Below are 24454 nucleotides of genomic sequence, written 5' to 3'. Positions count from 1 at the left end.
AATCCTGCAGCCCCTCTAACGACCCCCTCCCTCACCGTCAGGATTAAGTAGCCAGGCCAGGCTGCGCTATATTTATAGGGGCGATTAGCTGGTAGTTGGGGAGGGGGGCAGCTGAAGCGATTTTCACACACACACACACACACACACACACACACACACACACCACACACCCGTAGTGTTCCTACAGCTGAGACCAAGCCGACTATGCTTCCCAGAGTTGGTGCGGAAAGCGTCGGTGACCTCCCCACTCCAAGTCTAGGCTTTGGGGGGGTAGGGTGGGAAAGGGGTTTCCCAAGGGTCCTGGCCCATAATTGGCCAGGAAGGCCCTGGAGGGCGCGGTCACTGAAGGAAGCGACCTCTGCCGGCCAATGAGGGCGACAGCAAGGCAAGGTCTAGGTCCAGGTGTTCCCCAGACGCTTGTTTCCTCATCTCTGTGCCTTTGCCCGAGTTATTTCAATGTTTTTCTGTTTGTCGGCATGTTTGTTTGCCATGTCGCTGAGTCTGTTTCTCAAACTTCTCTGTCGAAGGCCCAGACTCCGCTTTTGTCACCCCTTCTAAAGCTGGCTTCGTGGGAGCTCTCCGTGGTGCTGATCTCATGCGCTCCTGTCCACGGTGCTGAATTCCGAGGGCAGCGTTGGGAGCTGAGGTCAGGGGAGGGAAAGGATTGGCGAAAGGCATAGCCCAAAGCGTGGACATACTTGACACACGAGCACCCTGGCCTACCCAAAAATGGACAAGGGGAAGGTGAGATCCACTATATCTTGATTTCTGAAGCCTATAGGACATTAGTGGGTGCCCATTAGGGGCCAGGAGACAGCACACCGTAAATGGCTTATTTACTCAACACGTACTGAGCACGCACTATGTGCACAGTAGTGTTTTGAGATCTGAGCGTCCCATAGTGAAAGAGACAGAAAAAAAACTCTGCATTAGCCTGATAAGACAGGGAGATTTGTGGTAGTGGTCATTGCTCACAAAAACACATGCACACACTACAAGCACAGGCACACACACACGCTACACATATATACACGAACACGAACATACCAACACATGCTCAGGAAACAGACTCACATACACATAGTCACACACTCTGCAAATATGTATTTGTCAAAAATACACACACATACAAACACATTCTCCGCAAACACAGACTCACACACAAACACATACACATTGCAAATATGCACTTAGCAAACACAGACACACTGAATCCTTTACCAACACATTAACACAGAATGCAAACACAAAATCAGCAAATACAGACACACACAAACACATATACACATCAACTCATACTCTGCAAAGACACACGTATGCAAACACAGTAGTGTTAGAAAACACAGATATACACACACGCAGCGAATACAGACATACAGACAACATGTACAAACACTCAACAAACACAAGCACACACACATCATACCAAAACCAATCTCGGCTCAGCTACACACAAACTCTCCTCCAGCACACAGACACAGTATCCTCCCGACACAACACATGAACACACACACACACACACACACTCACACATCCACTGCAGGACTGTTCCTCTCACCGACTCTCCCACTATAATGTCAGCTCTGTGAGGCTGAGATATTCATTTCTTGGTCACTACTTCATCCCCAGAACCTGGCACACAACAGCTGCTCAACAAACATTTGTTGAATGGATGGATGAATTGAGGGAATGTTTGTAAGAAACTTGCATTCACAGAAACTGCAGAGAAACACACACATATGTTTCAGATGCAGACACATACTCTCTCCACACATATAAACACCCCTTTGTGTTCACTAATGGTCAACATTCATGGCCAAAAACCTTTATCCACTGACTTATCCACAACATTGTCACAGGACAGCCATCCTAATCCCACTTCCCGGTCCTTCACATTTATTATATCTGACTCAATTGGACACACTTGGCTTGAGATACATACAGGCCTCCTTAGCCAGAGTTTGAACACACACACACACACACACACACACACACAACCACTCAACCAAGACTCACACATACCATACCCTCACCCAACAAACACACATGCTTTACACACACACAGCCATACAAACACACTCTCATCCAACACATATACACACAGATTGAGTTTTAAGCCACAATCTCAACATAATGCTCAGTGCAAGGATATGTATACACAGCAGTCCCAGGGCCACCGGCCTTTGGTCAGCTGGGGCAGGGGGTGGGGCCATGGGAAACTCCTCCTCTGCGTCAGACCACACCCCCTCTGGCTGTCACTCTTTCTTGCACTTGACCGTGAGGTGTCTCAGCAGCGCTCTAGACCTCAGTTCACTTAACAGGTGAGGGGTAGCCCAAGAGGGCAGGGGAGGGGAGGGAATTGTCTTGTCCCTACAGACCCTCAGCTTCCCCTACCCCGGGGCTTTGGGATTCCAGCAGCAAAACTCGAGTCCTGCCACAGCCAAGCTTGGCTCCAAAGGGCCAGCCATAGTGGAAGCCCCTAAGCCGATTGTGGGCCGAGAGAAGGTGACCATGAAAGGGGCCAGCAGGGATCAAGAGGGAGGGAGGAGACTGGGCAAAAGAGCAGGAGGAACTGCTGGACAGAGGAGGGAGATTGAAAGAGCTGGGGTGTCCCTTTAGTTCTGAAGACAGCGGGAGTCACCTGAGGGTTGACAGGGTGGGAGATCCTGCTGGGTGTGAGGGGGAGGGGAACTGTGGTCAAACCAGAGGGTGGGACACACTGGGCCTAAAGGGATGGAGGGGACATGAGTCTGGTGGGGGAGAAGGGGCTCCTGGGTCAGAGGCACGACTTGGTGGCCCCCTGGGATTTGGAGGTCCTTGGTCATTGCCTCCTCATCAACTGCTCATTCTCTGTTCTCCCTTGCACTGTCTCCTGAGTAGGCATCAGGAGAGTGCCACCCTGAGCTTCCAGAAAGGGACAACCAAACCTTACCCTATACCCCAGCTTACCCTTATCTCAGGTGGACATGGCCTGCAGGGGCCACACTCGACCCAGGGGCCTGCCCTGGGCCCTAAGACTGACCCTGGTGTGGATCCTGCTGGGGTCCTGTGGAGGGAGCCGCCCACTCCCAGCTCTGTCCCGGAGACACCATAGGCTGGCGACCGATTTCGGCACAGTCCAGCTGCACCTTGCGGGTGAGCACTCCAGACCCTGCCTAACTTCCAACGCCCAGGAAATCCCACATCACCACAGCAATACGAGATTTTCCTTCTGAGAGGGGCTTAGGATGAAGCACGGGTTGGGGGAGGTGGGCAGTCGGGGCTAGTGCTGAAGAATAGTAGTTAAAGTGCACAGATTCTGGACTCAGACTGCCTGGGTTCAAATCCTAGCTGTCCCACCTCATAATTGTGTGACTCTGAGCAAGTCACTTAATCTCTCTGGGCTTCATGTAGACCATGAAAAAGGGAGAGAAATAATAGACCTACGTCATAGTGTTGTGAAGTGTGTATGTAAGCATATGAAAACGTGTACCACTATCAGGGACGTAATGAACGATAAGCTGATTATGATAAGCCATCATTTTTATTATTACTAGAAATTGCATTTGGATCCCAAGAGAAGTGTCTTTATTTAAGTTTTATGTTTGAGGGGCCCTGGCATAACTGGGGTCTCCCCTGTTCAAGGGGCCCCCAGGCCTTAGTTCCCCAATCCTACCTGAGGATCTAAGACCCCACCTCACAGGAGTACCCTTCTCCATGGTCCTGTTGTCCTTCAGAGATGGACACGCCAGAGGCATCGGACCCTGGGGCGGTCCCAGAACGCTGTGGGGAGCCGAGCCCTGGGTGAGTACAGTACCCGCCAGCGTTTCGTTGTGTGTTTTGCTTCAGTTGGCCCTGCCACATCCTGACCCAAACGAGCCTGTCTTTCCCGATGTTCAGGTGCGAATCCTTCCTGGGACATCTCCAAGCTGCCCTCCAGAGTCGCTTCCGCCTGCTGTTATTGGGGATACGCCAGGCGCAGCCGCTCTGTTCTGAGCTCTGCGATGTCTGGTAGGGGAGGTGGGGCATGAGGGGCGTGTCCTATGGTTTGGGCGGGACCAAAGGAGGGATCCGCAGCTTGTGTTTGAAGGGGTGTGGCCTGCCTCCAATAAGGCCAAGGTCTAAAAACGAGTTTAGAGGCCAGGTAAAAAGGGACGGGGCCTGTAGAGGACCCGGCTTTTAAGGTTGGCAGGACGGAGGCGTGGCCTTCCACGGACCTGGGGTTTTTTAAGGGGCGGGACCTCTTGCTAGAAAAGAGAGCTGAAAAGATTGGGGAACGTAAGAGGCTGGCCCGAAATAGATGGTATGAAGTCTGCAGGGACGAGGTCAATTGTGACAGAGCCCCGGGTATGTGTGGAGAATATAGGGTAGGGTGAAATCTGGAGGACAGCGTCTGTTGGGGCGTGGTCCTGAGAGGCGGGGCCTGGGTCTGGGGGCGGGACATACACTGAGCGAAGCCTTGGAGGGCAGGATCCCAACAGAACGCGACTGCCCACCTTCTCTCCACACACCATCCGTAGGTTTGCCACCTGCGAAAGTGATATTACCTGCGGCCCAACTTGGCTTCCATTCCCAGAAAAGAGGGGCTGTGAGCCTGGCTGCGCTACCTATGAGCAGGTGAGCTTGAGACAGAGAGTGCGGGTGAGAGACTGGGACCTCCCCTTACTATGTCCTGTCTTAACCCGCCTAGGGCCCGGAGTCCGGACTGGCACTCCCAAGGCTCCTGTTCCCACGCTTCCCCCTTCCGCAGCACAATCTCCATAGTGGGATACGTCCGTATGCTCCCTAGGGACCATTGAGTCTGGATTTGGCCTCCCCAAGGGACCGTCTCTGCTCTAGGCCCATCCACAGTTCCCCCTGGAAGACTCAGAAGCCCGAATTACCTTCTCTAAAGCCCCAATCTTAATTTGACCCTCCCCCACCCCAGCCCTGGGGCCCAGGAAGGATAACTCGCCCTCCCCTGTACTCCGCTCCTGCCATGGCCCTGCTCCCACACTCCCGGGAGGGCCCAAAGCGGGTAACTGCCCGCACCTAGGCCGCGCCTCTGCCCTGGTCCCTACTTGCAAAGAAACTCGGGGACTCTAGGTTTCCAAGGCCACGCCCCTGAATTGCCTGGACTCCGCCCACCCGGGCCCTAACTCCACCCCTTTTCCCAGACGTTTGCGGATGGGGCAGACCTTTGCCGCTCAGTCCTGGGCTACGTGCTGCCGGTAGCAGCTCCTGGCGCGGATCACTGCCTCAACATTTCCATCTCGGTACTGCCGGGTCGCAGACACGAACGGAGGGCCCGGGAAATCAGTTTCCCGCGGTCCCGCCGCTCCCGCACCTGGATCCTGGATGCTGCGGGCAGCGGGAGTGGTAGTGGAAGCGGCAGCGGCCCCTAGGGGGCGCTGGGCCTTGGATGGAAGATGCGTCCCTTCCCCCCACCCGGCCCAAGACACCCAGAGCGCCACCCCTCTCCCTCTCCGCTTTCTAGCTTCCAAAGTCCTGTCCCTCCTTCTGGAGTCCCAGAGACTAGCCCTTCTCCAGGTTATTAGAGAAATAGCCCAACTCTAGCTCATTTTCCCCTCTTCCCCCCCTGAATAAAGTTGCCAGCTCGAAAGCACTATGATGTGGCTGCTTCTTGGGAAAACAGGCGGGAAGGATAGCTGCCAGAAACGTCACTTCAGAGGCCTCAGGTCCGAGAATTAATAAGTGATTCACACTAACATGTAAATGACAGCCTATATTGTGAGCAATTTCATAACTTGGAATATCCAGGTGTCAGAAACAGAAAGGGGTCCAGAAGAGGGGCTGACAAGGGCAAGAGGTATGCTCCCCAAGTGTGTGCCACGAGGCCCAAGAAGCTCCTTGACTTGTACAGACCTCAAGACAAGCTTCATGGCCCTCCCTTCTAAGCAGACCCAACAGTGGCTGGCATAACACCCCCTTCCTTCTTCCTCCCTTTCTTCCAAATCCCAGTCCTCGACCTCACATGACTTGACTCATTTAAAATCTGGGATGTAGGGGCGCCTGGGTGGCGCAGTCCGTTAAGCGTCTGACTTCAGCCAGGTCACGATCTCGCGGTCCGTGAGTTCGAGCCCCGCGTCAGGCTCTGGGCTGATGGCTCGGAGCCTGGACCCTGTTTCCGATTCTGTGTCTCCCTCTCTCTGCCCCTCCCCCGTTCATGCTCTGTTTCTCTCTGTCCCAAAAATAAATAAACGTTGATAAAATCTGGGATGTAAGCATTACTCCTAATCCTCCTCCTCCTATACACAGGCCCTATGACAGCCTCAGTTTCCTCACCAGTAAAGCAGGGGCAGTGTGCCTTTTAGTTCTGTCCAATAGGACACGATTGACGGATGCCTCCTGTTCTGAGTTAGGTAGATCAGGCCCATTCTCTGCCCTCCAGGAAGATGGGATAGAAGAGAAATGCCTCACTGGGAGAGTAGCAGGCCTCTTTCAGAAGCAAGAGAAACTCAGTTCAAAATATCTTTAGCCAACAGTGATAAGCTTCAGGATTGGCTGTATCTAGGTCCTTAAATGTTAGGAATCTATCTGTATCTTTTTCTTGGCTATACTTTTGGACAGGATCTCCTCACAGTAGCTAAGATGGACCAGTAACTACATGATTCCAGCGGGTCTTTCTTTCTTTCTTTTTTGTAATTTTTAAAAATGTTTATTCATTTGAGAGAGAGAGAGAGAGAGAGAGAGAGCACAAGCGGGAAAGGGGCAGAGAGAGACGGAGACACAGAATCTGAAACAGGCTCCAGGCTCTGAGCTGTCGGCACAGAGCCCGACAGGGGGCTCAAACCCACAAGCTGTGAGATCATGACCTGAGCCGAAGTCAGATGCTTAACCAACGGAGCCATCCAGGCACCCTTCCAGTGGGTCTATTTCTATTTCTCTGTAAAACCAGCCAAGTTTCCAGTGCTGGCACTCAATGATCCAGTTTCACTATGAGCCCATCGCCAAACCAATCGTGGTGCCCAAAGGTGGCCTGATAATGGGTTACGGGCTTGTGCCTGAAGGCCCAAGGTGGGCTCAGTTCCATCTGAACCGTATGGACTGAGGACGTGGGAGGAGTGGTCCCAAAGGAAAATCAGGTGCTGGAACCGGAAGGGAAAGAAGTGCCGGGAAGGGAATCAAGAGATATTGGCCACAGAGACTGAGGGCTATGACCCTGACTCTGTAGTAGGCCTACCAGGGTTCACATCCCATTCTACCGCTTACTCATGCTGTAACTTTGGGAACGTTGCCCAGCCATTCCCTCTCCTAGGGTTGTTGGAAGAACTAAATCAGTTAATGCAAGTTGTTCTGGTTATACAGTGCTGTGTAACAACTCCAAACTTAGCGGTAAAAGGCAACAACAATTGTTATTCTTTCACGGTTCTGGGGCTGGTTCTTGTTCAAGGTATCTAATGCAATTGCAGAAACTGGCTGGGGCTGGGCTCACCTTAAAGGCTTCCTCACTCACATCTGGTGGCTGGCACTGGCTTCTGCCTCGAATCTCTGCTGGGGCTGCCGACCGGCATCACTACACGTGTCCTCTCCCTGTGGCGTGTCCTCTCGCCGCGGTTTGGGCTTCCTCACGGTATGGCAGCTGGGTTCCAAGGACAAATATTCCAAGGTCAGAGCTGTCTCCTCTCTACCAGTGTCACCTCCGCTTTCTATCCACTGAAGTTGTGTTGCCAGGGCCAGCTCATATTCAACAGGAAGCATCTAAACTCCACTTTCTAATGGGAGGGGTATCAAGTATAATACTTGGAAAGTGCCTGGTACGTAATTAACGCTCCACAAATGTAGGCATCGTCCGTTATCAGTTGTTATGTACTGTATTGTGACAAGAATAAGCAGGCATTCAATTCAAGGAAGAAAGTAGATAAGCCTTTGGAGGATCTCCAGGCGGGTGGCCAAGACATAGGAAAGGGCATTTCAAGTAGGGGGCCTGGGGATTTCGGGTTCTGGAAACTTCCAGCTGCTCAGCAAGCCTGGAGCAGAGCATGGGAGGTGGGGTCAGATTACAGAACGCCTTGAACACCAGACAAAGGCCCTTGGACCCAATCATAAGGGATGTGAAAGCCATGGAGGTTTACACAGAGTAAGATCCATCAGACTGACACTCTTGCCTGCCCTTGCAAGCAGGATAGGGAGGAGGCGAGACTGGAGATAAGGGACACCAGTGAGGACCTTGGGACAGGAACCAGAAGGTGGGCAGAGATGGGTGAAGGAGAATCAGAGGAGTCACCCACATGGCTGTCCTAAGGAGAGCAGAATTGTTTGCAACCTTCCAGAAAGGGGTTGTTAACCTCATTTTATTATTTTTGAAAGTTTACTTGGGGGGAGACAGAGTGTGAGCAGAGGAGGGGCACACAGAGAGAGAGAGAGAGAGAGAGAGAGAATCCCAAGCAGTCTCCCCACTGCCAACACAGAGCCCAATTTGGGGCTCGAACTCGTGAACCCTGAGATCATGACCTGAGCCAAAGTCAGAGGCTCAACCGACTGAGCCACCCAGGTGCCCCTACCACATTACATCTTCAGAGCACCCACTAGCTTCTGCTTATTGCCAGCTGTGAAGAAAGGGAGATAGTTTCCTTACCCTGTCTGGCAAATTCCATCAGCAGTCAGATGGACCTACAACTTCAAGATGAACTGTAATTCTAATCATTCTGAGGGGGGGAAAAAAAAGTAGATCCAAAATGTACAGCATACATTTACATATTTACGTAGAAAAGGACAGGGCAGAATTATAAATGGAATCAGCATGGGTAACGTTTTGCAACTATGATGCTAACCAGAGGCTGAGGCTTGAATAGAGGGCACCCCTAGTGTGGGGAAATGGGCGGGGGGGAGGGCACAGCTCCTCCCCAAGGTCAGCCTTCACTATCCCTGCCCTCCCGCCTTCTCAAAGCAGCGCCCCTCGGTTCCAGGATCTGTACTCACAGTTCCCACTGCCCGGGGCCCTCTTCACCCTCCTGTTCTGTTCCACCCCTCACCCTTCAGATCTCAGCCAGTCAGCTCCTCAGGCTCTTTGAGCCCCAGAGCAGAGCTGGCGTCCCCCACTGTGCACTCCTGAGATCCCCTAGACCTCCCTGGGCACTCAGACACCTTTTGTAGCTGGGTCAGTGCTGCCTTCCTGGTGCCCAGCACGGGACCTACACAGAGAGGATACTCTGTTATGGGCTGACTTGTATCCCATCCCCCCAAATGCATATGTTGAAGTCCCAACTCCAGGACCTTAGAATGTGACTATATTTGGAGATAGGGTCTTTAAAGAGGTAATTAAGGTAAACTAAGGTCCTATGGATGGGCCATAATCCAATGACTGGAGTCCTTAAAAAAAGATGAGGACACAGATACGCACAGAGGGAAGGTCGTGAGACACAGGGAGAAGACAGCCATCAACAAACCAAGGAGAGCAGCCTCAGGAGAAATCAACCCTGCCAACAACACCTTCCTCTTGGACTTGTAACCTCCAGAACCGTGAGACAATGTTTCTGTTGTTTCAGGCACCAAGTCTTGGTACTTTGCTATGTAGCCCTAGCCGTCTACATGCTCCATACATAGTACTCCCACAATGCCCTGGGCTCCTGCTATCAGAACATTTATTACAAGGTGAAGAGCCATCCCTTTTCTTTTTTCCATTAAATTGCTACTGCTCAAGTCAAGGAGGGGTCACGGGGAAGGGAATGGGGGAGAGGGGGGGACACCAGGTCTCTCCCTACCCCCAGGAATCAGCTTTTGATGCTTTCCCCAGATATTCCATTTCCCCTGGTACTCCCCCTGCCTTGGGCATAGACGTGTCCCACTTTCAGCCAGGAAGTGACAGGGCAGCTGCTTGGGGAGACCTTTGGAGGTTGGGATGTGATGTCTGGAACTGTGGCAGCCATGGTGGGATGATGAGAGGCAAAAAAACACCGAAGATGCAAAAGAGAAGATGAATTTAAAAAATGGCGTCCTGGGTGTCATTGAGCCACCCGACTTCCAAACTTCTCCTGGGGTGCTGGGGTGAGACAAACCTGTCCTGCTGCTGCTGAGGCTGTGGAGGAAACAAGTGGTGGTGGGGGGGAGGGGAGTGCTACCGAGTACAAGCCTTCACAGAGAGAAGTTTGGAAATCTCTCTCCAAGTTACAAACGGCATAGATCCTCTAACCCACGCAGCAAGCCCACCTCTGGGAATCTGTCCTACAGACAAACTGCATTAAAATGATGGCACATCCTGGTCATCCTCTGCCACACATGCTTAACGGCAAGCTGGGTGACAACTCATCTCTTAAAAGCATTAAATAGGGGCACCTGGGTGGCTCAGTCTGCTCTGGTCGTGAACTCGCGTTTTGTGAGTTCGAGCCCCGCATCGGGCTCTGTGCCGGCAGCTCGGAGCCTGGAGCCTGCTTCGGATTCTGTGTCTCCCTCTCTCTCTGCCCCTCCCCTGCTCGCACTCCGTCTCTCTCTCTCTCTCTCTCAAAAATAAAGATTAAAAAAAAAAAAAGCATTAAATAAACTACAGGACAGTCACACCGAGGACTCTTAGCTATAAACGGGAATGAGGAAGGTCTTTAGACACTCACTTTGGAATTACCTCCAAGATGTAGCGAAGAATGGTGAATATGTAGGGTATAGTTTCCGTTTGTAAAAACAAAACCTCAAGAAAGTATCTGCACATATATTTGTAACATGCCAGGCTAACTTCAGAAGGACCTAAAAGGTACCCGCTAGGATCTAAATGTCTATGTGTACCCCCCCCCCCCCCGCCTCCACCCCAAACTCATGTTGGTATCCTAATTCCCACAGATAATGGTATTAAGAGGTGGGGCTTTGAGGAGGTGATTAGGTCAAGAATGGGATTAGTGCGCTTAGAAAAGGGACCCCACAGGTTCCTTGACCCTTGCACCACGTGAGGACACAGAAGTTGGCGGTCTATCCCCGGGGAAAGAGTCCCCCCGAGGACCTGACCATGCAGGCCCCATGATCTTGGACTTCCAGGCTCTAGAACCGTCATTAATGTCTGTTATTTGTAAACCGCCTAGTCTGCGGTGTTTTGTTACAGTGGCCCCAAAAGACGAGGACAACTTGGTAAGCCCACCAGTGAGCTGGCTGCAGGTATGAGCGAGGCTTCTCCATGTGCTTTTTTAAAAAAAGTTTATTTGAGGGGTGCCTGGGTGGCTCAGTCGGTTGAGCGGCCGACTTCGGCTCAGGTCATGATCTCAGTCGTGAGATTGAGCCCCGTGGTGGAGCATGGGGCCTGCTTGGGAATCTCTCTCTCTGCTCCTTCCCGCGTGCGAGCTCTTGATGTCTCTCAAAATAAATAAATAAATCAACTTAAAAAAGAAATGAAAACAACAACAAAAAAATCAAATCAATCAGGGTCCATCCTGTTTAGGTTCCCAAAGTCTGTAGCGGGGCCCAGCGGCACGGCACGCTTCCAACCTGCTTTCTACCCCGAAGTTCAACTCCGTGCTTGGCTTTCTTTAAAGAACTTTAATCACAGGGGCGCCTGGGTGGCTCAGTTCGTTAAGTGTCGGACGTCGGCTCACGTCATGATCTCACAATTCGTGAGTTCGAGCCCCGCGTCGGGGTCTGTGCTGACAGCTCGGAGCCTGGAGCCTGCTTCGGATTCTGTGTCTGCCCCTCCTCTGGCCCTCCCCTGCTCGCGCTCTGTCTCTCTCAAATAAATAAATGTTGAAAAAAATAATTAAAAAAGAAATACAAATAAATTAAAAAAAAAAAAGAAAACTCTAGAAAATTCTAAGATGCTTAAAATTTAACATACTTTAAAAGACCTAATGGTCAAGGGGCGCCTGGGTGGCTTAACGGTAAGCACCCGACTTGGGCTCAGGTCATGATCTTGCAGTCGGTGAGTTCGAGCCCCCGTCGGGCTCTGTGCTGACAGCTCTGAGCCCGGAGCCTCCTTCGGATTCTGTATCTCCCTCTTCCCTCTGCCCCTCCCCCCTTGTGCTCTGTTTCTTTCTCTCAAAAATAAATAAACATTAAGGGCACCTAGGTGGCTCAGTTGGTTAAGCGTCTGACTCTTGACTTTGGCTTGGGTCATGATCTCGCAGTTTTGAGCCCCACGTCAGGTTCTGTGCTAGCAGAGCAGAGCCTGCTTGGGATCCTCTCTCTCTTGGCTGCTTGCTCTCGTGCTCTCTCAAAAAATAAATTAAAAAAAAAATTAACTAAAAAACAAAACCAAAACAAAACATAAAAAGAACTTTAATCACAAAGCGGGGGCCGGGGGGGGGGGGTGGCGAAGGCACAGAGACGAGAACAGGCCGGCGCCTAGAGAGTGGTGGCTGACTCCAGACCCCGCTCCTCGAAGTACCGGTGGGGCAGGCGGGGGCGGACTCGGGCGCCTTCGCCGAAGTAAGACGTGATCCTCCCAGGTCCCTCCTGATCCCCTGTCAGTGAGTCCTCCCTGTGGGAGAGGCAACACCGACCACTCTGGGGTGACGGGGGGGAGCCCTGGCCTCCCTCCCTCCTTCCTCACAGCACCTCCAGGGCACCCACCACATAACGCCTTCTGCCTCCTTCTCCAGGATGCTCTGGGCCGTGCGCCAGCTGAACCGGACAAACTGGGGGAAGCCGAACACGGGCTCCACATGCTTCCTCAGCCAGGCTTTGGTCTTGGGATCTGAAAGACAGGAAGGTGTGGGGCTGGCAGTGCTGATGGGCTCCGACCCCTGACACGATGCCCGAGTTCCTCACGCTGGCATCTCAGGCCTCCCGAGTACCCGAGGCACCTCCGCTGTTTGAGGCCGTTCCTGCCTCGGAACCTTTGCACAGGCAGCACCCAGACTCATCACCTGCCGACAGGTGCTCAAGGCACAAGTTTAGGGAGACTGCCTCTGAGACATGTCTTCACCCACTCAAGGACAAGAGTCATCCCTCCCCCGTTCATGCTCTGTCTCTCTCTGTCCCAAAAATAAATAAACGTTGAAAAAAAAATTAAAAAAAAAAAAAAAAAGGGGGGCGCCTGGGTGGCGCAGTCGGTTAAGCGTCTGACTTCAGCCAGGTCACGATCTCACGGTCCGTGAGTTCGAGCCCCGCGTCGGGCTCTGGGCTGATGGCTCAGAGCCTGGAGCCTGTTTCCGATTCTGTGTCTCCCTCTCTCTCTGCCCCTCCCCCGTTCATGCTCTGTCTCTCTCTGTCCCAAAAATAAATAAACGTTGAAAAAAAAAATTTTTTTTTAAAAAGAACAAGAGTTCTCGGAGCCTGGAGCCTGTTTCCGATTCTGTGTCTCCCTCTCTCTCTGCCCCTCCCCCGTTCATGCTCTGCCTCTCTCTGTCCTAAAAATAAATAAATGTTGAAAAAAAAAAAGGACAAGAGTCATTAAACCAGCATCTACAGACCAGGGGGTCAATGCTCATCATCCCCAAGTAACTATGAGCTCCGTGGGGACAGAGAGGTCTTTCTTTGTCTTGTTCATGGCTACATCCCCAGGGCCCAGACCTGCATGGCGCATACAGGAAGGACTCAGTAAGCACCCATCTGCCCATGCTTCCCCGGGCCTCAGAAGGACAAGAGGGTTCCCTGAACCCAGTCACTCGCTCTTTAAATCCACTCACGGCGGGGGGTGGGCACACATTCATCTACCACACAGACAACGCCTCATAACTGCGGGGAAAGAGTAGGTTTACACGGGGGCTATTGGACATCAGCTGACACCCCTCCCCCCTGCCCCCCTTTCCCCTTAACAAACAGAGACGCCCGCCAAGGGTGTGAGGCCCTCATGGCGCTCCAGAGAGAAAGCAGGGATGACTCCGGCTCTGCCTCACGCTGGCCATAAGCAAGCGGCCCTCCTGTCTGAGAAGGCCGAAGTGTGCTCCAGCCTGCCTCGTTGGGGCTGTCGCCAATGTCGCCACCTCAAGGCGGCTCCAGGCTGCTCACCATTGGGGTAACCGGACCCATAATCGGCGTCCAGGCCCTGGAGTTTTTCCACAAAGTGCCAATTCTTCACAGCCTGGTCACGGGCCACCTGTGGGGAAGACAAAACATCGGGCCCTCCCTCCCCCGGAGCAGGCACACCGGCCCCCTTGCCCCAGGAGATGCCAGAGGCTGGCTACGGCCAGCAGGCGCCTGACCTTGGCACAGATACTGGCGGCGCTGACCACAGGGTACAGGGCATCCGCTTTGGCCTTGACTGTCACCTCGATGCCGGGAAAGCGCTGCTGCAGCCGCTCTTGGTAGGTGTCTGGTAGCCCCACAGTGTCCACAAACACCTGCCACGGTGACAGAGATGTATTCGTTCAGCAGACATCCGGGGAAACAACCGAGCCGGCCTCGCAGCGTGTGCACTGGATGCTCCCGCTGCCTAGAATAGTCCTCTCAGCTCATCCCCAGGCTGTAGCTTTCCCTGAGGCATCTCAGCTCTAAGTCCCCTCCCGGGGCACCTGGCTAGCTCAGTTGGTACAGCAGGCGCCTCTTGATCTCGAGGTCACGAGTTCGAGCCCCACGTTGGGCGCAGAGAGTATTAAATAAGCAAGTAATTAACAAGTCCCCTCCGAAAGAGGCTGTCCCCGTTCAGGCTGCATTGATTCTACATTTACTGAGCACCTACTATATGCCACGGCTGCACTAGATGCCAAGAACATGGCAGGAAAACACACCAGATAAAAATCTCTTTCTTCGTGGAGTGGACGCCCTGGCGAGGTCCACAGACAAGAAACAGGATAAACAGGGGCGCCTGGGTAGCTCAGGATTTCAGCTTGGGTCATGATTTTGCAGTTCGTGAGTTCGAGCCCCACAATGGGCTCTCAGTTGACAATGCAGAGCCTCCTTGGGATTCTCTCTCTCCCTCTCTCTCTGCCCCTCCCCCCTGCTCACATTCGTTCGTTTACTCTCTCTCTTTCTCAAAATACATAAATAAAGTGGAAAAAAACAACCAAACAGGAGGGGTGCCTGATTGGCTCAGTCACTAAATGAACGTTCGACTTCAGCTCAGATCACGATCTTGAGGTTCGTGGGTTTGAGCCCCATGTCAGCCTCTGTAATGACATCACGGAGCCTGGAGCCTGCTTGTGATTCTATGTCTCCGTGTCTCTCTGCCCCTCCCCCACTCACACTGTCTCTTTCAAAACTGGATAAACATTAAAAAAAAAATTTTTTTTTTAATATTTTTTTAACGTTTATTTATTTTTGAGACAGAGAGAGACAGAGCATGAACGGGGGAGGGGCAGAGAGAGAGGGAGACACAGAATGGGAAGCAGGCTCCAGGCTCCGGGCCGTCAGCCCAGAGCCCGACGCGGGGCTCGAACTCATGGACCTCGAGATCGTGACCTGAGCTGAAGTCGGACGCTTAACCGACTGAGCCACCCAGGCGCCCCGGAAAAAAAAAATTTTTTTTAAAACAGGATAAATAATAAAGGATAGAAGAGAGTTGGGAGGGATTTTCATTTTATTTTTTATTATTTTATTTTTTTAAACATTTATTCATTTTTGAGAGACAGAGCATGAGCAGGGGAGGGGCAGAGAGAGAGGGAGACACAGAATCCCAAGCAGGCTCCAGGCCCTCAGCTGTCAGCACAGAGCTCAATGAGGGGCTGGAACTCACGAACCGTGAGATCATGACGTGAGCCAGAGTTGGACGCTTAACCGGCTGAGCCACCCAGGTGCCCCTATTATTGTCTTTTTTTTTCAAGTAAGCTCTACGTCCAAAGCGGGGCTTCAATTCACAACCCAGAGATCAAGAGTCACGTGCTCTGATTGAGCTAGCCAGGAGCCTGGGAACGGGTTATCATTTTAAACAGTGGTAGAAGAGATTTGGGGAAGGTCACTCTGAGGCGGTGACATTTAAATAAAGGCCTGAAGGAGATAAGGGAATGACCATGTGGAGATTCCAGAAAGAGGATTCTAGGCAGAAGGAACAGCTGGTGCAAAGGCCCTGAGGTGAGACCATGCTGAGTATGCTAGACAGCAGCAGGGAGGCCTCAAGGCTGGAGTGGAGAGATGGGGTCAGTGATCTCCATAGCTGCTATTCTCAGAAATCACCTTTATTATTTGCTTACCAGCTGACCATCTGTGTCCCCTGACTTGGCCATGAACCGCGGAATGCAGGGCCCTTGTCTATCTGTTCCAGTACTGCACTGTCAGCTCCACATGCCAGTCCTGGACCTCAGCCACCTCTGCAGCAAGGTCTCCCTTGTCACATTCCCTATCTCAAGTGTATTTGCCCTTGTTATTATCTCAAAACAGCCTGTTTTTGGTGTTTTTTTTTTTTGTTTTTTTTGCCTCAGAGTATTGGATACAACGCCAACTTAGATTTCCCTCTGGTAATTTAATCTCATTTTCTTCCTCTTGACACTGAGCTTCCCAGGTTTAATTTCTACCAGGATCAAAAAATTAAATGGTGAGATTTACATTTCAAAAGAGGACTATTTGCTGCACTAAGAGCAGATTGTAAAGGATAGGCCTCAAAGTGGGAGGAGGACAGGGGCAGGAATCCAGGAGAGGAGGGGCCCTGGGCTAGGACTGAGGCTGTAGGCAGGTGGACAGATACAGATTTGCTCTGGACTCCGAGCCTTCAGAATAAAGAGATACATTAAATGGGGGTGGGGCTGGGGGCTCCTCCACGGTCCTGGGTGAGGACACACGTAGGGTAGGAAAAGTAGTAGGAAGTCAAAGGCAGCAACGAATATTCCTGAGGTCATCCAGATATGTCTGACCCTGAATCATCCACTACACTTGTATACCCCCATTTTATCCTGAGGTATTCAAATGTGGGCAACCCAACAGCTCACCTGGGCAACTTTCACACCCTGGTCCAATGCAAACTGTACCAGCCCAGTGGCTGTATCATGGGAGAGGGAATTCAGGTTGTACTTGACCCTGCAGTGGGAGACAGAGCCCAGTCAACCTCAACCTCAATCCAGCTACCAATCCCTTCCAGCCCACCCTGGCCCCTCCCGGATGCCCCTCACCGCCCAAGCATGCTGGTAGAGATGAGGTTTGGAGACAGCACGTCCAATGCCCAGCCCACAAAGTCCCCGTCCTCCTGCATTTTCACAAAGAGCCTGTCTCGCTCGCTCTCCGATAGGGTCTTTGAGTCTGGGAGGAGGATTGGGAGAGAAGGGAAGTGACTGGTTCCCCCAGTTCCTGCTCTCTCCTCCAGTTTGCCCCCGCCCCTCCACATGCCCATCAACCCCCTCCCCAGACTCACACCTCGGGCTCACCTGCCACTTTCAGGGCTTCCAGATCTGCCAGACGAGACAGGGGGCAATAACAGATGGCGTAGACCATGGGGCCTGGGGAAACGGGTGTCCAACCAGTGAGCCGTGAAAACCGTTATCCCTATTCCATCATCACCGCTTTTCCCGGTGCCATCACCACTCTTACCCGCCTCCCTGGGTAGGGTCCAATCCCGGCTCCCGTTTCATTGCAACTAGCATTCCCCTCATCACACCCCTCCCCCTGCCCAGCCCTGGGGGCGCACCCAGCACGGGGCCCCGTCCCGCTTCATCGACACCCAGGATGCAGGGCTCCTTGCGGCACACCGCAGGCACGGGCGAGTTCAGGCGACAGCGGCCCGTACTGTCTCTGTCCAGCTCGCTGAGATCCATGCTGCCTGTGCCGCCGCTACAAGCCTCAACAATGAAATCTGCGGGCCCAGGTCTCGGCGCGCGATTTCCGCGGGTCCGGAAGCGGCTCTCGCTCCCGACCAATCGGTGCGCAGGACACGCCCCCGGTGAGCCTGCCGCCGTTAACGTTTGCGCAGTGGCCGCCGAAGCTCCTGCCGTGTGGCCTCTTGGGAATTGTAGTTCCCAAGGCCGACCGCCGAACTCTTCGTTTGGGGAACGGGGTGGGCGGGGTCGCTTCCCAAGCTCCGCCCCTGAATCTCTGAAGCCCCGCCCGTCGGGGCTGGTCGTTGGATGGAGAAATAAAGGGGAAATTGATGCGGGTCTCGGAGGATTCCACCCAGTCAGGACCCAGAAGGTCAAATACCACTATACAGCCAGAATAAAACAGTGTCCACATCACTGGGTCCCTGTCTTGCACAGTCTAAGCCTTTTGGACTAGGTATTCCCACTTCCACTGAGCTCAGGCCTCCAGATTTGAGGTCCCCCAACTCCCTCTCTCTCTCCATACTTCACCCCGACCCTCTCCCCCCACCCCCTGCTTCCTACCCTCTAATTGGGGCTAAGCCTCTCCTCCCCCCCTTCCCCCCAACTGTGATCCCAGATCTCAACAGACTTCTGCTCAGAGTCTGTACCTGCCAGGCAAGGCCATTCCCCCCAACTCAAGGTTCATGTCCCCCAATTCTCTAATCTCAGCGGGGCTCATGTTCTCGGCCTGGAGGTCCCTGACCTGCAACAGGCTCATACCCCTTCCTCAGGGTCACAGTTCCTCCATCTCCGTTTCCCCCTCCCTGCCCCTCACCATCTATCTTTCTTTCTCCCCGGCTATCAGTGGGGCCCAGGGTTCCTGACTCAGCTCTTCCCTCTCCCGCCATCCTCAATCCTCAGCCCTAGGGCCCCGCCTCTCATTCCCACCCCACCACCCCGCCCTTCCTCTCTCCCCGCCCACCCTGGGAACTCTCAATCCCGGACTAGACAGCCCGCCCTGACCCCGCCTCCTCTGCGCCAGTCTCTCACCCGGGTTCAGGGCCTCCAGTCGCAATCGGTCGGTTTGCAGGACATACAGTCACGTTGTCTGCAGGGCCGCACTTGCACCAGATTTTCACGGTCCATGAACACCGGGCCCGGCGCTGTGCCCACCACCTCGCGGCTGCGCTCTTGCTTGCCCAGGTCACAGAAACAGCGCCACTTTCCCCACGGGCCAAGGATGGAGTCCAACACTTCTAGGGATGGAGGGCCAGGTAGGGAGGAACCTACCCCCCTTGCCTTCCTCTAGGAAGGGAGGAGGATAAAGACACTAACAAATGACATCTTCTGTTTGCTGGGCTCTGCCTCTGTGCCAGGTACCCCACCATAGACTATTTCAGTTTCTCTTCCCCCATTGTTCCCGGCTGGGTAAACTGAGACCTTTAGAAAGCAAGTCACTCTTTGAGCTCATACATCTGGTGTGTGGCCCCGAGGGACTGCAAACTGACACTTCCCGCTTATGCCAGCCTGCCCAGTTGGGAGTGTGATACACCATTGGTGCCCACCATCTGAAGCTGACTCCCTCCGGTCTTCACGGAGGTGATACTGGGCCTGTTCAGCAAGTCCTGACCAGGAGGCCTGCCAGGTGGTAAATCAAATGACATAATTGGCATAATGAAGGTACTGACAGCCTGCGGCGATGTGCTAGCTTGTACTACAAAAACCATTATTATGACCACTTTTAAAGCAGCTCCAACCTTCTTTGTGCTTATCGGAGTCTCTTTTACAAGGTCCTTTTACAGACTCCTCCCTGTGCCCCTAGGTAACAGGTCTTATCCCAACTCAGCAGCTCACAGACACTCCTAACACTTCATGCCCACCAAGCCTCTGCCAGACAACCCCAGCCTCGTCCTATCCCCCACCCCCCCCACCCCCCGTCCAGCCTCTTGGTCTTGGCACCTGCTGTTCCCACTCCCTGGCACACTCTTCCCCCTAAATCATTGCATGTTTTGGCTTTTGCTGGATTCCTGATGCATTGGCTATCTATCTTCTTCGGTGAGGCCTTCTCTGACTTCAGAAGTTTACCGGTTCCCTTCTTTCCCTATCTCCACTCTTCCCAGCATTTATCCGTGAGTTTATGGATGTGTCTGCTTCGGTATTTATTGCCTACCCACGTCCCCTCTCCCTCTGTAAGCTGCTTTTAAGTCACTCTCTATTTCCGTCTACAGATAGGAAAAACTGAGCCTCAGAGAAAAGTAACCTGCCCAAGAGGGCCGCGCCAGGGCGCAGCTGGGGAGAGATTTGAAGTCCCTGGAGGGGGATCTGTTTGCAGCCAGCTGGCGAAGTGGGACAAAGGGGCTTCTGCGATTACCTTTCTCCTGATGCTGCTGCCGCAGCTGCTCCCAGGTGTCGCCTTCGTCCTGCTCGCCGAAATAATGGTACTCGGGGGAGAACTGGGCAGGGGTCGCCAGCAGCAGGAGCATCAGAGGCGGCAGCAGTAACTCCGCCGGGCTCCCGGCCATGCCGGACTCCAACCGACCCGGGCGCGCTCCAAGGAGGAGCTCCTCGCGGGCTGTTTAGTGCCCGCACTACCCCCGCCGGCGGTGGCAGTGGTCGGGGCCGGAGGCTCTGAGACTCGTCCGGCTGCCTGCAGGCTGGTGGACCCGGCCGTCTTCTCTCCCCCTCCCCTGCGGTTGCAGTGGACCCGACCGCTCCACTCGTCCGCCCACCACTCCCCCGCCCTGTGCGTCATGGTTCGGGCCGCGCATAAAAGGCACAGAGGCCGAGTGCACTAGGTACTGAGAACGCGTGTTCGCGCGTCTGCGGTCCGTGCGTCCCGCTCGTACCCACGCAGGTATGGACCCCTGGAGGGCACGGGGCTCTGGGGAGCCCCCTTGGAGCAGCTCCGGCCGGGCCCAGGCCTCAGCGCTGCCGCCTTTGTTTTCTTCCCGCCGTAGTGGGTGCCTTTGTCCTTGCAGGGGAAACCGAGGCCTTGGCCTTGCAGTACAGGCCGCGTCGCCGAGCTCCCCGCCACCTTCTCGCGGGTCTCCTCCTGGAGCGGTGGGCTTGCGCTAGGGCGCTCAGGCCGACACGCTAATGGAGGGGGCCCGGCGGCTGCGGCCCGGCCGCTAGTGCTGGTCAGGGGGGCGGGTCTCCCGCAGTCTCCAGGCCGCGCAGACCCGGCACCGGGGAGGGTGTGGGGGCAGTGCCTCTGCGGCCTCTGCCTCTCGGACTCAGTAACTGGGCCCAGCGCGCAGCGTGACCTTGGGAAGGGAGGACAAAGGGTCTCCCCGGGCGCACTGACCGGACTGGGGGTGGGGGTGGGGGTCTCAGCTTTCAGTCATGACCTCTGGCAAAGCGCACGTCGGAAAGCCCGCCCCGGACTTCCACGCCACCGCCGTGGTGGATGGCGCCTTCAAGGAGGTGAAGCTTTCCGATTACACAGGTGAGGGCGGCCGAGAGTGGGCCCAGGTCGGGGTGGGGCCCAGACCTTAGAGGCCTAATGCCTTGGCTATCTCCTCTCCCTCCCCCAGGGAAATACTTGGTCCTCTTTTTCTACCCGCTGGACTTCACCTTTGTCTGCCCCACGGAGATCATCGCTTTCAGCGAGCGTGCTGAGGACTTCCGCAAGCTGGGCTGTGAGGTGCTGGGGGTCTCTGTCGACTCTCAGTTCACCCACCTGGCTTGGTATGAGCGGGCACCAGCAGGGAGGGAGGATGCATCTAAGTCTCCATCCTCCGTAGGATCCCAGCTGTGTGTTCTAGTGGCTGTTACTCAACATCTGTCCCTCCCTTTCCCCACCTTGAAAATAATAGAATTGATGACGCCCAAGTCCTTAATGATGATAGCAGTAATTAGAATTTGAAACCTAGTTGCTTGGCCCAGACAGTTGGAGATGCTTTATCTCACTTAGATACAGCCTCCCTTCCGGTAGTTATTTCAAACAGGTGGAAACTCCAGTTCTAGAGAGGGAAGGGCTGCGGCCCAGCCCAGAGAGCTAGAGCGAGGATGGGGACTCTAAGGCAGGCCTTCTGCCCGAAGATGGGGGCGGGGGGGGATCATCCGCACATGTGAACACACTTTGCTGGAGCCTTGGCTTAGTCTTCCCAGATGTGGGAGACAGCCCCTGCCTCCTCTTGAGGGTGGGGTGGGTGGGGATCCTAGAGCCTTGCTCTAAAGCCCCTTATCGCTCGGTTCCAGCACCGCCTCTCCAGCCTTTATCACACTCAGACCCACAGGGGGACGACCCTGCTGTGCCAGGCGATCTTGAGGTCCCAGCCCTGTCCCCTCTACCCCTAGGATCAACACTCCCAGGAAGGAAGGGGGCTTGGGTCCCCTGAACATCCCCCTGCTGGCTGATGTAACCAGAAGTTTGTCTGAAGATTATGGAGTCCTGAAGGAAGATGAGGGCATTGCCTACAGGTAGCGTTTGGGCCTCAGGGAGCCCCAGTCCTCAGGGTGAGGGGACTGCCCCCAGCTCTGTGGCCAGTAAGGAGCTGATAGTCCCTCCCCGGCCCCGGCAATGGGAGCTTCCAGCTCTTTACCATGAACCCTGGTATCTTCAGGGGCCTCTTTATCATCGATGGCAAGGGTGTCCTTCGCCAGATCACTGTCAATGATTTGCCTGTGGGGCGCTCGGTGGACGAAGCTCTGAGGCTGGTCCAGGCCTTCCAGTACACGGACGAGCATGGCGAAGGTGAGCAGACACACACATCCACCTGGGTTCAGACGTGGGTCCGTACTCAGCCCTCGTGCAGGCATTTACTGCCTGCTCTGTCACTTGTGTGGGACGGATGTGAGGGCCCCAACGAGCTCAGGGTCTTGTCTGCCGGAAGTTTGTAGTCTGGAGGGGGAGATACCCCAATATGAAGGCGAGGGGCTGGGAAGCCACAGATCTACAGAAGGTATTTGAAGAGATGCGTGTGCCAAGGCGGAGTTTAAAGAATAGTTGGGCCAGAGTATCTTCTTACGTGGAGGACGTGGCCTGATCACAGGCCCTCAAAGTCCAGTGGGTCTACAGCTGAGGGAGAAAGCAGCATTAAAGGGGTCAAGAAGAAATAAAAATATCAGCCCGAACATCCTGTAGCTGGACTTGGAGGCCTTGTCTCAACATGCCTTTGGGCCTGTACCACTTAGCTCTGGGCTTTTTCTTTTGCCACTCAGGCTCTTGCTTTGCCTCTGTTCATCCCCTCATACTGCCCCTATCTTAAAGATATGGCTCTAGTCTCACATGTGCCTCCCTGTGTCTTCCCACAGTCTGTCCCGCTGGTTGGAAGCCAGGCAGCGACACGATTAAACCCAACGTGGACGACAGCAAGGAATACTTCTCCAAACACAACTAGACTGGCAGACAGGTGGAAAGCTTGAGCTGTTGGCCCCCACCTACGCCCCTACGTGGATACCCATGTTGACCCAGGAAAGGCCAGACCTGCCCCTTTAAACTTCGTAGTCCCTGAGCCTGGAGGGCTTGGCCAAGGCCTTCTCATTCTCCCAGCTGGGAGCTGGTGAATGGTGAGTCCCTTCCTGGAGCCCATCTAGCTGGGCACAGGCCTAGAAGTGACCAATAAAGTATTAGGACAGACATTAGTCTGCATCGGTGTGGTCTGTCTCGGTGTCCTTGCTCCTTACCTCCTCCCCTTCTCCCTGACCTGGGAAATTGACGCTGTAGTTACTGATCTCCACCACAAGGTGGGAGCCTTACATCATGCTCACTGCTTCCTCTTTCTCCATGGCCTGAGGGTGGTTTTCAAGGGGGAGCAGTGGGTAGGGAGTGGGGTACGGGGTTGGGTGGGCTGCTTGTCTCTTGCAGGGAGCAAGTCCCAGGATGCCCTACGTCCTGAAGCCTGGCCGAGCAGGGTAGCACCCACACTTTGCCATCTGCCAGCCGGGGTTCAAATGCCATTGAAGAGCTGTGATATTTTTTTTTTCCCCCTGGGCCTCTTCGACAGTGAGATGAGAATAAAGACAACGAAGGCACATCACTGTGCACATTACAAGGGATACAGTTTGTGAAGCTCAGGGCCCAGTTAATGGTTCTTCGGACAGGTCCTTGGGACTGGAAGAAGGTGGGGACCCAGTCCTAAGAGCAGAACCAAGAGTGGAAGCTTGAGCTACATGCAGTCTCTGCTGCAAGGTTTGCCCCACTCTGGGTTGGAAGGGCCGCCGACCTGCCCCTGAGGTGGAAGGGTGAGGCTGAGGCTAGGAGGCAGGTGTTAGGAGCAGTGTTCCCAGGGAGTGCAGTTTGATGCTGTGCATGTTCAGGCAAGTGGTTGTGCAGGCTCATTTAATCCACAGACTTATGATTAATAGTACTATTCAGCCTAATAATCCTCCAAGGTCGTTCATCTGGGTCTTGGAATTTTATCTACACTCCCTCCCCAAGGCCCTCCGTGGTCTTCCCCAACCTCATCTCCCTATTCCTGGTTCACTCCAGTCCAGGCACACTGGCTTCTTGCTGTGTGTGTTTTTTTTTTTTTTTTTTTTTTTTAATAGGCTGATCTTGTTCTGGCCACAGGAATTTTGCATGTGCTTTTCCCTCTTGCCCAGGATGCTGTTTTCGCCGAGCCTGGATGCAGATCTGAAAAGCTGCATCATTCAAGGTCCACGTTTCCAATCCATTCTCCAAAGCAGCTCACCTCCCCTGCCCCAACACTACCTCTTTGACCTGTTTTTTTTTTTTTTTTTTTCTCTTGCTAGCACTTACCATCTCCGAATCATATTTGCTTGTTTATTGTCTGTCTGCCATGATCCAGGCGGTGTCTCCAGGGCTACGTTGTTCAGCATTTTATAAGTGAATTAATGAATTATCTGTTCTGCCTACCTCACCCCTGCGGTTTCTCAGCCTGTGTTTTTCTCTGCCGCTCTGGGGGCTTCCGGCTCCGAAGCCGGCTAGACCCTCCTGCTCCCGGCGCACCAGCCACCTTCCCATCCGTCCCAACTGCGGGGGAGGGCGTCCCGCGGGC

The 24454-nt window shown here is 53.9% G+C and overlaps 3 protein-coding genes across 11 annotated transcripts; 2 read left to right on the top strand and 1 right to left on the bottom strand.

The window, feature by feature from the left end:
• Positions 1–430: 430 nt before the first annotated feature.
• RTBDN (retbindin) lies at positions 431–5584 on the top strand. 4 transcript variants are annotated; one of them, XM_043586704.1, is made up of 6 exons: positions 431–744; positions 2961–3135; positions 3717–3783; positions 3880–3990; positions 4500–4596; positions 5136–5584. In XM_043586704.1, the coding sequence occupies exons 1-6, from the start codon at positions 730–732 to the stop codon at positions 5361–5363; spliced, it is 693 nt and encodes a 230-aa protein (XP_043442639.1). In that variant the 5' UTR covers positions 431–729; the 3' UTR covers positions 5364–5584. The 4 variants fall into 4 exon arrangements, with proteins under 4 accessions (XP_043442639.1, XP_043442638.1, XP_043442640.1 ...); XM_043586703.1 differs by lacking the exon at positions 431–744 and adding an exon at positions 2218–2321 and having other exon boundaries at positions 2945–3135; XM_043586705.1 differs by lacking the exon at positions 431–744 and adding an exon at positions 2223–2321.
• A 6568-nt stretch (positions 5585–12152) lies between these two features.
• Positions 12153–20211, bottom strand: LOC122486933 (ribonuclease H2 subunit A). 6 transcript variants are annotated; one of them, XM_043586690.1, is made up of 10 exons: positions 19864–20211; positions 18543–18748; positions 17384–17808; positions 17124–17195; positions 16872–16998; positions 16692–16779; positions 14037–14174; positions 13843–13930; positions 12463–12586; positions 12153–12370 (listed from the first exon to the last, which is right to left on the bottom strand). In XM_043586690.1, exons 3-10 carry the CDS (start codon positions 17508–17510, stop codon positions 12235–12237), a joined length of 900 nt encoding a protein of 299 aa, XP_043442625.1. In that variant the 5' UTR covers positions 17511–17808; positions 18543–18748; positions 19864–20211; the 3' UTR covers positions 12153–12234. The 6 variants fall into 6 exon arrangements, with proteins under 6 accessions (XP_043442625.1, XP_043442623.1, XP_043442624.1 ...); XM_043586688.1 differs by having other exon boundaries at positions 18543–18797; positions 19864–20184; XM_043586689.1 differs by having other exon boundaries at positions 17384–17894; positions 18543–18797; positions 19864–20170.
• A 3-nt stretch (positions 20212–20214) lies between these two features.
• PRDX2 (peroxiredoxin 2) lies at positions 20215–23075 on the top strand. Its single transcript, XM_043586694.1, has 6 exons — positions 20215–20346; positions 20826–20937; positions 21026–21179; positions 21792–21914; positions 22058–22188; positions 22749–23075. The coding sequence occupies exons 2-6, from the start codon at positions 20835–20837 to the stop codon at positions 22832–22834; spliced, it is 597 nt and encodes a 198-aa protein (XP_043442629.1). The 5' UTR covers positions 20215–20346; positions 20826–20834; the 3' UTR covers positions 22835–23075.
• The last annotated feature ends 1379 nt before the right edge of the window (positions 23076–24454 follow it).

This window comes from Prionailurus bengalensis, chromosome A2 (genome assembly GCF_016509475.1).
Source record: "Prionailurus bengalensis isolate Pbe53 chromosome A2, Fcat_Pben_1.1_paternal_pri, whole genome shotgun sequence".
Classification (NCBI taxonomy): Eukaryota; Metazoa; Chordata; class Mammalia; order Carnivora; family Felidae; genus Prionailurus; species Prionailurus bengalensis.
Note: the sequence above shows the minus strand (reverse complement) of the source record. Positions and strands in the feature narration are given on the sequence as shown.